This window comes from Hirundo rustica, chromosome 5 (genome assembly GCF_015227805.2).
Source record: "Hirundo rustica isolate bHirRus1 chromosome 5, bHirRus1.pri.v3, whole genome shotgun sequence".
Taxonomy (NCBI): Eukaryota; Metazoa; Chordata; class Aves; order Passeriformes; family Hirundinidae; genus Hirundo; species Hirundo rustica.
In genome coordinates this window covers 22277758-22290415 of record NC_053454.1, presented here as the reverse complement: position 1 = coordinate 22290415, position 12658 = coordinate 22277758, and the positions used below count along the sequence as shown (strand labels likewise).

Here is a 12658-nt window from a genome sequence, read left to right as displayed (position 1 = left end):
AAAAAGTCTGTACATGAAAAGATGGTGAATGACCTCAGTGGTAATTAAAACAGACAATATCTGATCAGAAGTGATATGAACAGGGATATTTCATTTTAAAATCACTAAGAAAAAATTAGTTTATCAAATATTTTCCTAATCAATCCACACTAGTATTAAACAAGGTATAAGTGACAAAAACCTAAAAGCCTAATTTAAAAAAACCAAACCATTCTTTCAGAAGCTCTTGGTCTAACCAACCTCAACTATTGAAACCAAGGCAACAAGATTCATCTTTGACTAGAAACTCTAACGCTTCAAGTAGAAAGGAAGGGCTGATAGGGAGGAGGCTCAATAATAATGCGTTACCACGATCCTCACTATGGAATTGCTTACACAGGGCTCTCTACATGTAGTGTTTACCACTCACATCCACTCTTTGGGGTTAAAAAGTCAGACAAGATATCCTAAGAATGTGGACAGAAGAATCCATTAAGCCTTTTATTTAGTGCGTTATGTTATTTTTCTTTTTTGCATTTTGAACTTTACAAAATTCATCTTGGCAAACAAACAAGAGAATTTCACAGTCATTTAAGATTCAATTGCCAAAAGAAAAGACATGAACAACATCCTTAATTCTTTTCAGATTTTCCATTCAGGTGGAACACCCTCTTTCACACATGGTACAGAAATAGAGAGGAATGAAAATTTCTATAACCTAGGATATAATAGTCCTATTATTTTACACAGCTGCCTGGAATAATTAACTTCATAACCAGATGTGGTATAATGACCAGGAGCCTTCTGTAATCAGAAAGTTTCAGATGCAGAATCACATGAAGCAACAAGTTCTTCTAATCTGACATACAACTTAAAGCAATGGCTGAATGAGGAATTCTTGAAAAATTGTGTATCTTAACACTGTTGATTAAAATCAGCTCTGAAGGATGCTTTGGACTTAGCTTTTCTTTTAAAGCCAAAGCTTCTTAAAAAGTACTCACTATCTCCAAATTAATCTCATTTGCTAGTATTACCAGTCCCTGAGAAAGGAATGCCCTGATAATTCAAAGGGTACAGAAGCCATCAAATGTTAATCATGTACTTACTGGCTGTAGCCAAACTTCTGTGCCGCAAATCAAGATTGAGCACATATTTGCTCAGAAAGAAGCAGAACCGAGTAATCAATTATAACCAAGTGGCATTAATTAATAATAACTGTGTCGCTAAAATAGTATTGGCAAACACATTACAAGTAATTTACACCCCATAAACACTCTAAGCACAGAATGCTAAAGCAACAATTTATAGTATTTGCAATGGTAATACAAAACGATTTTTACATAATCCAGAGATATAGCCCGCACCACAAAGTGCATAAACAGCTAGGTAGGTGTTAACTACAGCTGGATTCAAGAATAACAGTTCTTCAAATTCAAACTTTTCTTCAGCACTTAGGATTTAACAGTTTGCCACCTGTATCTGACAGAGGCTGAAACCAAATTAATTTTAATTAATGAATCAAGTTCATTTTCCTGTACAGAGATACTTGTGGTTTCTAAACCATTTTTTTTCTGCAACTCAAGCTCTAAAATAAAATGTAGTTGATTTTTTAATCTGAATTTATTTGCTGACTACTGCTAAGTGATACAAGCATCTCATTGCTCTGAATTTCAACTTCTTTCACTGTTCAACAGGTTGCCCACATTAAAACAAATCACCCATTCTCCAACCTAAAACTGACGTAGCTCTAACAAAAATCTCGTCTACCTCCAACATACCTCCCTCAGCAAGAAAGCTCCAACAAGCACCACTACTTTCCCACCATTTCTTTCAAAAACTCTTCACATCCCCCTTAAATCCAGCAACTGACTTGACTGTGGTGGGAGTTTCTGACAATCTCCAAAACAGTTCTCCTACTATGACCAGTTCTGAACAGTCAGTGTGTGCAAACTATGGTGAAAAATTGTCCACTGCACAGAGATTTGCAGATGCTAAATAAATGTAAGTGAATATCTTGCTGCACTGCAGTGCAAGGTGACGTTTTATTATCAGTCTACACTGAGTTAAGGATGTCCTGCTCCTGAGTAGAGTAAGGGCACCTACCCTCACCTTCCAGACACTTGTCCTTGCCTGCTCTATTACTTGTCTAATACCGTGAGCGGGACAAGAAAACTGACCCAGCCAAAAACTGGGGCCTTTGAGTGTGTCCCTACTTCATCTGTTTTAAAATAATCACTGAGTTGTTGTTCTCTTCACCTTTTTACCAGTGAACAGAGAACTAAAGAGGCCTAGACCACTAGCTAGCCAAAAAAATGTGGCTCTTGAGCGATGCTACAGAAGTAGCAACATCTGCCTCCAAGTAGGGTGGTGAGGTATAAAAGTAAAAATCAAATAACTGAGGAAACACATTTATTACTTAGAATGTTTAAGACAGTGTATAGGGGAGAGAGAGAGCTTCAGAAAAAGAATAATAAAAACCTCCTTTCAAAATAAATGTAGTATTGTAACAAATCAAAGCATGATCCATTTTGTAAGGAGACTCTGCTTCCCCTTTTCCATTTCTCCACTTTGCAGGTTTCAACACTCATTACACTCCCACAAATAAATGACAAAAATGAAATTCTGAGGATGAGACACCGTGTCTGAAGGTGCCAGTGAGAGAAACGTTGCCGCCCTGGTGCTCCACACCACCCGCAGCATCACGGCCATTCAGGGGAAATAACTAATGGCAGGAGTTGAGCCTGGAGAATTTGAACTGCAGCTTGCTACACTGGAACTAACATAATTCAACGCTCCATCCTCCAGCTACCAGCTGTAAAGTATTTTAAGTCTCTACAGATCTTTTCACCCATGTAGAAAATTCTTTCTAGGTCTTCAAACTGGAGATCAGCCTCATCTTCAGGCTCACCAGGGATCACCTGGCTCTCCTGTCAGCAGTGAATTGCACAATAGTTCTCTGATGTGCTTAATTGTAAAGTTAGGTACAGAAGGAGGGGAAAAATACTAGGGGAAGGGGAAAGTGGCAGCACCAACAAGCAGGAAGTGCCTGGAAAAGGGAGTGTACATGGGGCTTTGCTCCCACAACAAACAAAAGTTGCCTCAGAGTGCTTGCCTTGTTGAGCATGGCTACATTAGTCCAACCATCAGGCAAGGCAGGAATCTCAACTGGCAAGAAAAAATGGCTTTCCAGCATATCTATTTGCAGTATTTTTCTTCTGCTGGTTTAGGATTGAATACCCTCCCTTATGTATAGTAAAGCCTTCCTTTGAAATAATGGTGTCTGCAAAACAATCTGCGCTCTCTGTCTGGTAATTCATGATACAATCCCCAAAGCACAGCCAGCAACTATTTTCCTCCACCTGAGCTATAGAAAATGAAGTTTTAGCTCAAACTATTTATAAGCACTTCCGAAAGAACTGAAGGGTTCACAAGTGCAAGACAGTGGGATTCAGTGCTGTTTAAGCTGTTCAAGCTTCAAGTGGCAACTGAGGATATCGGACGTTTATCAAGTTCAGTACCTTGAAAGAGTAAGATCAGAATTTCAGCAAAAGCTGTGTACCAGTTGTCTGGGGTTTCTCTTCTTCCTTTTTAAAAACTTTTAGTAAATACACCTTCATATCCTGCTGTGTTAACCACACAGGGAGCAGCAATGAACATGATGCATCTTGAGATTCAGCTCACCACCTGTCTATACAAAAGTAACCACAAATGTCAGAGCCTAGGTTTTTCTGTAAGTATAAAGTTTAAAGCTGTGTTTAGTTCTTGTGAGAACTTATACATTCTTTTGTGCAATTTACTCATTACAACCCAGAGAAATTACAGCCACTGAGCAGTTTCATTTTGTTGACAATGCCTGCCCACATGTGGTCAAAGCAATGCACAGTTCAGGCACCCTGGTGGATTTCACCTTTAACATGAAGTTCAGTAAAGCAGCCTAGGCTAAACTTGAAAAACTCTATCATCTCTGAGTCACAGAGGTCTGGGTCTCTTGGCTGACTTATTAGCTTTTAAAGACACCCCCTTCCCAGCTTTTCTTCTTACTCCTCTCCTGCAGATTACCCTGTAGTAGGGTGTTGACCATGGCACCTGAAGGGAGAAACTGGTCAGTGGAGTCTCTGTCTATAAAGGGAAACCCATAAACGACAGATGTTCCTTTATTTCCCTCCCTTCATCCTTATTTTTGCAGAACATGACAAAGCATGTTGTCTTTAAAACCTTCTTCGTCCTGTGTCCAGTTTGACTGAAACTGATGTTTTGGTGATACATCAGCTGTTTGTACAAATTAAAGTAAATCAGTCTAAAAAGAGTGAGAAAGACTTAAAAAAAGAATATGAAAGAAAAATGAGATTATGAATGACAGGCAGTTATATTTACTTTGGCACTAGAGGGGTTTCTTAGTTAATTGTGGCAGTGGGTCCAATGTAAGACCAGCTGTACAGCAGCTCTCTTCAAGGCTACAGAGACTGGATAACAAACATGTATCCTTCACTGCCAGAAATGTTCCAGGAGTTGCATAAAAGTCCAAATAGAAAAATCCAGTATTTGCTCTAAATAATTAAAAATCCCGCTGACTCTGTGTTTTCTTCCGTTCTTAAATTATGTACAGTGAAACAAAAAAGAAAATGAATGAAGAAAAAAGGCCAAATATTTTAAATTGCTGCTCCTATGAATAGCACATCCTGTTTTCCATTTTGGCCGCACTTGTTTCCCAAACTATTCTGCTTACCCAGCTGTAGGTTGTTAAGATTGTATCTTGCAGCCATTATGCCTCGGAGGAAAAGCTTGGGTAGGCAATTTAGGTGGATTTTATTTTCCTATTTAATACAGGAAGGTTTTGTGGCTTTGGAAAACAAGTAAGACTATTTCCAGACACAAAGAGATGCATCAAACCTGTAAAAATAGAAGTTTCATATAACAGCCCTTCACACGCCTTTAAGTACAACAGAGCATTTCACATGTATGTTCATATGACATGCTCCTGAGATCACTTCACTTTGACCTACACTAAATTTGAGAGGCATCTGCACCCATATGCAGCTTACCTCACTCTCAAATTACATTGCAAGCAGTGCATTAATGACAGAAACACTTCTGTTATGTGCCTACTCCAGTTAATTAACGTCTCACTTTAAGACACAAGAAAAACATCTAAGTTACATTAGGATGGTTACTTTTTGCTACATTTACTATGAGATACTGTTCCTTTCTGTTTCTTTACACTTTTTTTTTATTTCTCATACAATGGCCTTAGAGGTAAGTTAGAAGGTATAGCTTACAAAGCTCATGCTGTGACATTCACACTTCAGTGAGCCAGAGGATTTTCTTAGGCATTCTTGCCCCCAGCATGTCCTGTGCTATCTGGCTTACATACAGTGAATGCACAAAATGATGCACATACGTGCTTATGCCCAGTGCTTTTCTTCTCATCTGTGGTTCTTCAGCTCTAAAGAATTTCACAAAATAATTATGGGAACAGTGGATAATTATGACTCAAGTGGCAAATGTCACACACTGGAGCAGCATACATGAAGACAAGGTATGCACTAAAGAATTCAACTGAGATCACAAAAGAAATGCAATTCCTGCTGGTACACCTGGATTTTTCTAGTCTGTAGTTCTATACTCCAACACAGAAAGATGAAATAGAAGCATCGTCTTTTCTTCAGAGCAATACTTGTTGATGCATTTTTTCCCCAGAACTCTTTAAAACAGTACACATAAAAATAATTTCTTCTCTGGCTAGTTAACATAGGACAATAAGAACAGTTTACATATGAAGCTGAAAAGTAAAAACTCAACAGCTAATGAGCTGAGTATTACCAAAAAGTAGGTGGTAAACTGCAATGGCAGTACAACCAGAACACCAGGCAAATATATCCCCTTGGAAGACACAATGATTTACGCTTCGCAAATAAGCTGACAGAAGCAAACAAACCCAGACTTTACCATCGTATCTGCTGGGAGAATCACATGCTTTCTGAGGGGTGGCCACCCGCAGGAATATCTGCTGCCTCCATGAATGCCTCCGAGTCCTTACGGGGCTGTCCGCATCCAGGGCCTGCTGGCCGTGCTTGGATTCGTAGTCGCTAGAACGGCAGAACACAGAACAGTTTGTGAGTAAATCACCTGCATCTGCCAGAAATGGTGGCACAGCCTTCAGTGAACACATGGGCCACTGCCTCGGGGGTGCAGCGTGCTGTGCACATGCCAGGCAAGCTCAGTGTGAGGAAGGTGAAACTTGCTTTGTGGCGGAGGCTTACACATGGCTGCAAACAGCACTGAGGTTCACAAACAGGGGCTGGCAGCTCTGTACAGTCTACTCTTTCCAGTTTTAATTAATTTTCAGTTCTATTTGCAGCAGTGTATTAATCAGAACATATTAAAGATACATACACAATAATGTAGCTTTACTATTACACTATATACATGCCATCCACAAAACTTCGCAATTATTCACAGCAGACACAAAGACTTGCTAATGCAAGTACTCATCAAGGAGCTTTATAAACACCAACTGAACTTCCAACCTTCTGTGCACTGGGTATGCAATATATCCCCTCCCAACACAGACTGGGAGAAAAACTTTTAACCCTTCTAACTGTTAGCAAGGAAATATGCGACAAACTTGGGAACAGAATCCAAGCACCTTGGATATGACTCCTTTAATGTCATCCACATGCCATACAGAGGTTTTTATTCAGAATACAAAATTAAATAGTGAGGAACAATGATGTTTTCCGATTAAAAACCCCACTAATAACTTTCATCTGTTAGAACTCTAAACTATTCATTGCTTTATTCCAGCCATTAGCTAAATGGTTACATGAGTCTTTGTAGAAACTGAAAGGGATAAATGAAATTCAGATAGCTCTGGCAGCAACAGGGAGGAGCATTTTACAGGTCATCCTCTCCTTCCAATTGGAGGACAGTGACATTGCTTAGAATAAATCATATATTCTCTTAACTGAAAACTCTCCTATGTCAGAAATAATCACAGAAATACATAGATAGAAGTTGCATAACCATTGCAACTTCATAAATGACTAAGATCTGCAATCCTAATGGAGAGTAGTCTGGGATAGCTTCATCCTTTTGACAGCAGTTACATGCAGAATACACGCAGGCGAACGGTTGCACAAATCAGGTTTTGCAAGTGCAAGAAGCATTTGAAATATTTCAGACAAAGAAATCTTTGAAAATACACAGTTTTACCTCCAGGCTCTAAGAGAGAACCCTACCTTGTTGTGCTCCTAAAGTCAGAGGTGTTATTTTCATCTACAGGAGCCAGAAATTTTAAGAAATTTGGCACAGAAGAGGAAGAATGAAGCTTTTTCCTTAAGGCAGTACGGTAGGAGATGCTGAGAGTGCAGTTGGGAAAAGTATAGTTTAGAACAAAGAAGCATAAATCCACAGAATAAAACTAATACACATTCCTAAGTTTCAAACAAAAGGCAGCTAAATCCTGAAGATCTGAATATCAAGGAAACTAAAGTCAAAACTAAAACTGCTAACAAAGTCCTACTTTGAGATACATATTTGTTTGGACAAACTAAAATGTTCCAATGTATATAATGTACTTCCAATAAAGTTATTATTCTTTGCTATATCCCAAGATTTTTAGTGCACGTTTCAAATAAATTCCCTTAATTTAGTAAGAACCAATGCCAACTTTATCACATTTTCTTAAATATCAGTTTCAATGACTGACAAAGACTGGGGGAAAAGGTTAGGAAAAGTTGACATTGATAATCATTGTGCTGGCAAATGAAAAATAAGACTTTGGCAAAAACTATTTTGTAAAGCATTAACAGGGTTTTATTCAGACAAACTTGGAACTTCTAAGTTAAAAACTTAGCCTTCTGACTGATCATTCAGGACTGTGCCTCTATTTATGCAACAGACAGGAGCGCTAATCACATTTCATCAGCAGTCTTCTAGCCAACGTAATACTTTTAAAATAAATTATTTCAAATTAAAAGAATTATTTAATTGTCTTCTAAAATAACGAGTCTAAAATACTCAGAAGAAGGTTAATAGAATGAAGTAAGAACAACTCAGATAATGAAAAGTTTTTGCATGGATTGAAAATACAGAAACTATTTGGCTGATGATACTAGAAGACCTTTTCTCAGATGAGTATACAAAATCATGAGTAGGAGAATTTACTCCTGAAAAAGTAAGTATAAGAAAGAATTATTTCTGATAAACCATAATGTTCTATGTGGATGGCATTTAGCGCTGTTTCCTGAAGATGTGAATGGAAGAGGGGGGGCAGGCAGAATACTCTGGGATAATCACTAGCATTAAGTGAAGCAGGTTCTTTAGTAGCTGGTATGGAGATAAAGAAGATAAGGTTGTAGCATGGTGTGTCCTGCAAGCAGGGTTCACTTACAATCACATTGTAAATCCATTACAATTACATGGTAATTCCACTTACAGAATTGGGAAGCTTGATTGTACTGATTTAAACTCATTAACCTGTTTGACGTCCCTATCAATTTCCCTTTTCAGTCTTGTTGCTTAGATGTTCAACATGACATAGCCTTGACATAGCCTTAATAGACAGGAAAAGGAAAGGAGAAGTTGCAATTGTGTGTACAGAATCATCACCAAATCACTTGGAAATATTTGGTTTGAGAATTTAACCTTCAGGATTCAAGTAAGTCTTATTAAATTGAAGATGCAGACTGACATTTCCTGTCCTGAGCTATGTCATACTTCTGAGGTAAAGCTGAATTAACAGATGCTAGTTAGTACTCAGCAAGCACAACTGAAAAAAGTGGTGAAACAGCATTCTCAGTTGAGTATTTTCTCAGGTTTAGAAAAATCAGGACCTCGGGGAAATATGAAACTTTCACACAAGAGAACAAAAATGAAAAAATAAAAACTGCTTGCCAATGGCCAGTGACTGTTAACAGTGCTTCTGAAGACATTTTAGCCTTTTGAGCTAAAATAAGCAGTTTTAGCTCAAGGGGTTAAGAAAGAGTTTCACAGTTTATGATTTTTTAGAGAGCCACTTAGTTTCAGGTTCTCAGGTAAACAAAGTGTTAATGTCCTTTTCTTCTATATTTTAATTCTAAGAAAGAAGGCATGGAAAAATATGATTTGATACTGCTGCAAGTAACCAAGACAAATGATGGGTTGATGGGTTGGGGTTTTTGCTTTGTGAGGAGTGGGGATGGTGATGGGGTTGTATGTGTTGGGGTTTTTTTCCCCTTTCAGCTCTCCATATTCCTGCTGCTTCTTGCTCCATGTAGTTAACTTGGTCATCTGGCCTTTAATGTCAGGCACAAAAGAACAGTATTATGTTTATGTGTTACCATGAACAAAGGACAGAACCAAATGCTTCAGGAAGGACAAGAGTGAGCTCTCAGGTTCTTGGCAACTTACACCTCATACAATTTAAGGAGTGCTGCTGTCTGCTGCATAACAAACTGCTTTGCAACAACCGGCTCTAAAGAAAGAGCCAGTGTCTGACAGAATTTGATTGATTAAAACAATAGATTATATAAGTACCAGCTCTACATTCAGTAGTGGAGCTGTTAAAAGAGCTCCCTCTCCCATAAAAATCGACCCCTTTTGGTCTATACTAAATTGTTTTAATTATTTATGCTATAGAGTTTCATATTTATGACATAGGAAAAACAAACCCTACCCCAAACTATTTGCAGGTACTAGCTCACCTTTTTTGTGCAAAATGCCCACTTGGTTCTCCACTTGAATTATGCCTTAGATATTTTAAAAAGTTGGGTGAAGAGGCCGAGGGATTAAGACGAGCTAGAGTAGGAGAACGTGCAAGTTGACCGGAAGAACTTTTAGATTTGCCGACAGATTCGTTCACACCACATAGTGCGGATTCCAACCAGAGCGAGGGATTTGAGGCAGCACAGAGAACAAAACAGAAAGAAAGGAAAGGAGGGAAAAAAAAAAATGAAATCCCTTCTCTAATCTTTGAAAGGGAGCTGGCATATGTAAATGAGGCATTTCCTATGTTTTTCATGGTTAATGCAGTAACTGTAAGGACACAAACTTTTTTTTTAACCCAATCACCAAAGTTCCGAATTCATGTTTACAGGCTTCAGCAAGGCATTTCAGAATATGACTGATTATAATTCACCAAAAAATGGCACTAACAACCCCATCTCTTTTTCCTTATATGTGCTTCCCCTCGATTTCTATGATAAAGTTAGGCGTACAATCAAGAGTTCCAGTGAATGAGAAGTGAAATGCTATAGGTTGAACTGAATATAGTTCTACTTTGAAAACCATTTTTTAATTGAGGTAAGCTGCTCAGGAATACTCATAAGACAGAACTTGTTAAAAGTCTGTAACGCACATGATTTTTGAGAACTTTAAGAATACTTGTTTCGTAAATTTTCCATTTCCTCTGTTTCTGTACATTTGCTATGAAATGGAAGCAGTTGGGATTTCCTTTGGGTTTGAGTTATGTGAGGGAGCAAGCAGACTCAGGCCTTACAAAAAATTACATGACCAAACCCAAACAGAAATAACCAAGGAAATAAAAAATATACTTAATTTCTAGCTACTTTCCTAGAGTAAGATAATAACTGATTGAACAAGCAGCTACAAGTTCCAGGGCAGCTCTTGTGAAGATAACAGACCATCAGCAAGTCCTAAATTGCACTACAAAAACATTCTAGTACTTAAGAATTAAAAAGGTTCAAAAAAGGGACAAAAAGGCAACCCAAGTTATGTTTCCTTTCAAATACTATAATTCTTTTTCTTCACTGTCATCATCCACTTCAGGCATGTTCATTTACTGCCCTGCCCCCTGCAGGAAAAAACTGGGCTGGAATACATAGAAATTTCCTACTAATTTGTGTAAACCAGCAGTTTGGGCAGTAAAACAGAAGCCTATAGAGAGAAGTATTTCAACAGTAATTGGAAAAAGCCAGGTAGAAGGATAGGAGTAAACTGACATAAAGTTAAGAGGGGACTAGAAATGCAGAGGCAGGCCTTCGAAGGAGGACAGCCTGAAGAATATTCATATCAAAGGAAGTAGTAGTTTGTGTTTGCGAGTTAAATCTAGATAGGCTCATTGAAAAGCTAGACAGGAGCCCCACCTCCACCAATAACTAAGCACGTTAAGTCACTTTTGTGTGCTATTTCAAAGCTACATATGAAATCACCAGCTAGTAAGGTTTTCAGGATCACAGAGGCTACTGGATTTTTCTCTGTAAACAGAAAACAAGAAGTAGCATTTATTTATACTGCTCACAGATCAAAACAACAAAAACAATTGCTTGAACAAATATAGCCAAATCAAGTAGTTTTGTGACATATACTGTGGAACTACACATATCATTTCTCTCCCCTGTGAAGCACCAGGGCTAAAGGTGTTTTTAAAAAGAATACCCACAAACCTCCAAGGAGTGACACACTGCTGCAACACATCTCTTATCCATTAAGAGGACATACCTGGTATGCAATTATCATCCCCAAATATGCCTTCAACAAACAAAATCATAGCCTGCTTTTAATAAGGCTTACTTTCTTTTGTGAGGAGTCTCTGTGCTCACTGAGTGATACCTCATAAGTTTCCTCTGAGGAACAGATGGCGATGTTTCAACAGGTCCCAGGGATTCCTGGCTCTCTGTCGGTAAATGACTGAGCGTGTTTGCTCGCCTCCGAAAGCTCTGCTGGGGCAGCACAACAGATCGCTCCAGGGTGGAATCCTCTGTGTCACTGTAGAGATCATCCACTGATCCACTGGTCTTGACAGCATTTTCTGCAGGAAGCGTAGGAGCTCTGTCTTTCTCCTTTTCACACAATGGTGGCTCCTAGCAGTGCAAGAAATAAGGTTATCGAAATGTGGGCTTAGAACCCATCTTTGAGACTGCAGTACCATGTCATTGTTCACATCCCGCAGACCTCTGCTCCAAACACACATATTTTTATCAAGCTAGGTCAAAGAAAGATGCTTGATGTTTTATGTCCTTGTTATTCATCACATAGGCCAAGAAAGCAGAGTCTTTACTTTCAGTAAGAGAAAATTTTGAGTAATTTTGGGAGTAATTGTATTTTATACTATGTTGAATACAACTCAGAAGAAATAGGGTCAGAACAAAAGGGTGAGGTTTGGTGAACAGTGAAAAGGGGGGCTTGTATGCTGTATCTTTAGCAACCCATCTAACCAGATAAGATTCCTCTTGTCTACCTGCAGATTTACACAAAGGACTTAAGCTTATGACTAGATGTTTACTTCAATCCCAAGCCATGCATTTTCTTTATTCCTCACCTTGTGTCTTTCCTGCAGAATCAGCCATTTTTTCAAAAACATAGCCAGAAAGAGCAGAGCTTGTTTACACGACAGGAGTCTGCAGGTGAGCAGGCATCACAGCAGAATCTACAGCTGTGTATCTGAGCCTGCAAAGTGCTATGTTGCTCCAGGGAAGAAGACTAGCTTCTTCCATGCTGTTTGCTTGTTTTGTTTTATACAGACTAAAAGCTTTCTAAACACACAAACAGGGAAATTACTCTACTTCTTGGTTTAGTTTTATGTTTCTTATGAATACAGTCTGGCATTCACAGTATGAACTTTCAGGGCTAAAACCAGTTAGATTAGGATAGGCAGCACGGTCATTATAGCACTCATGACACTGCACACTCTTGTAAAATTCAGATGATGTTATATAATATTTTATTTCATATATAATCA

General features: G+C 38.5%; 1 protein-coding gene across 8 annotated transcripts in view; it reads right to left on the bottom strand.

Annotated features, from left to right (window-relative positions):
- The window catches only part of TBC1D1 (TBC1 domain family member 1), a 104533-nt gene that overhangs the window by 27907 nt on the left and 63968 nt on the right, over positions 1-12658 (bottom strand). For 4 of the 8 annotated variants that reach the window (XM_040063962.1, XM_040063960.1, XM_040063961.2 and 1 more), the window contains 4 exons: positions 11491-11780; positions 9663-9791; positions 7218-7337; positions 5926-6065 (listed from right to left, as the gene is read on the bottom strand). In XM_040063962.1, the coding sequence (XP_039919896.1) occupies positions 5926-6065; positions 7218-7337; positions 9663-9791; positions 11491-11780 (679 nt within the window). Of the gene's footprint in view, positions 1-5925; positions 6066-7217; positions 7338-9662; positions 9822-11490; positions 11781-12658 lie in introns of all 8 variants that reach the window. The other 4 variants (XM_058420604.1, XM_058420602.1, XM_040063967.2 and 1 more) reach the window with 4 other exon arrangements.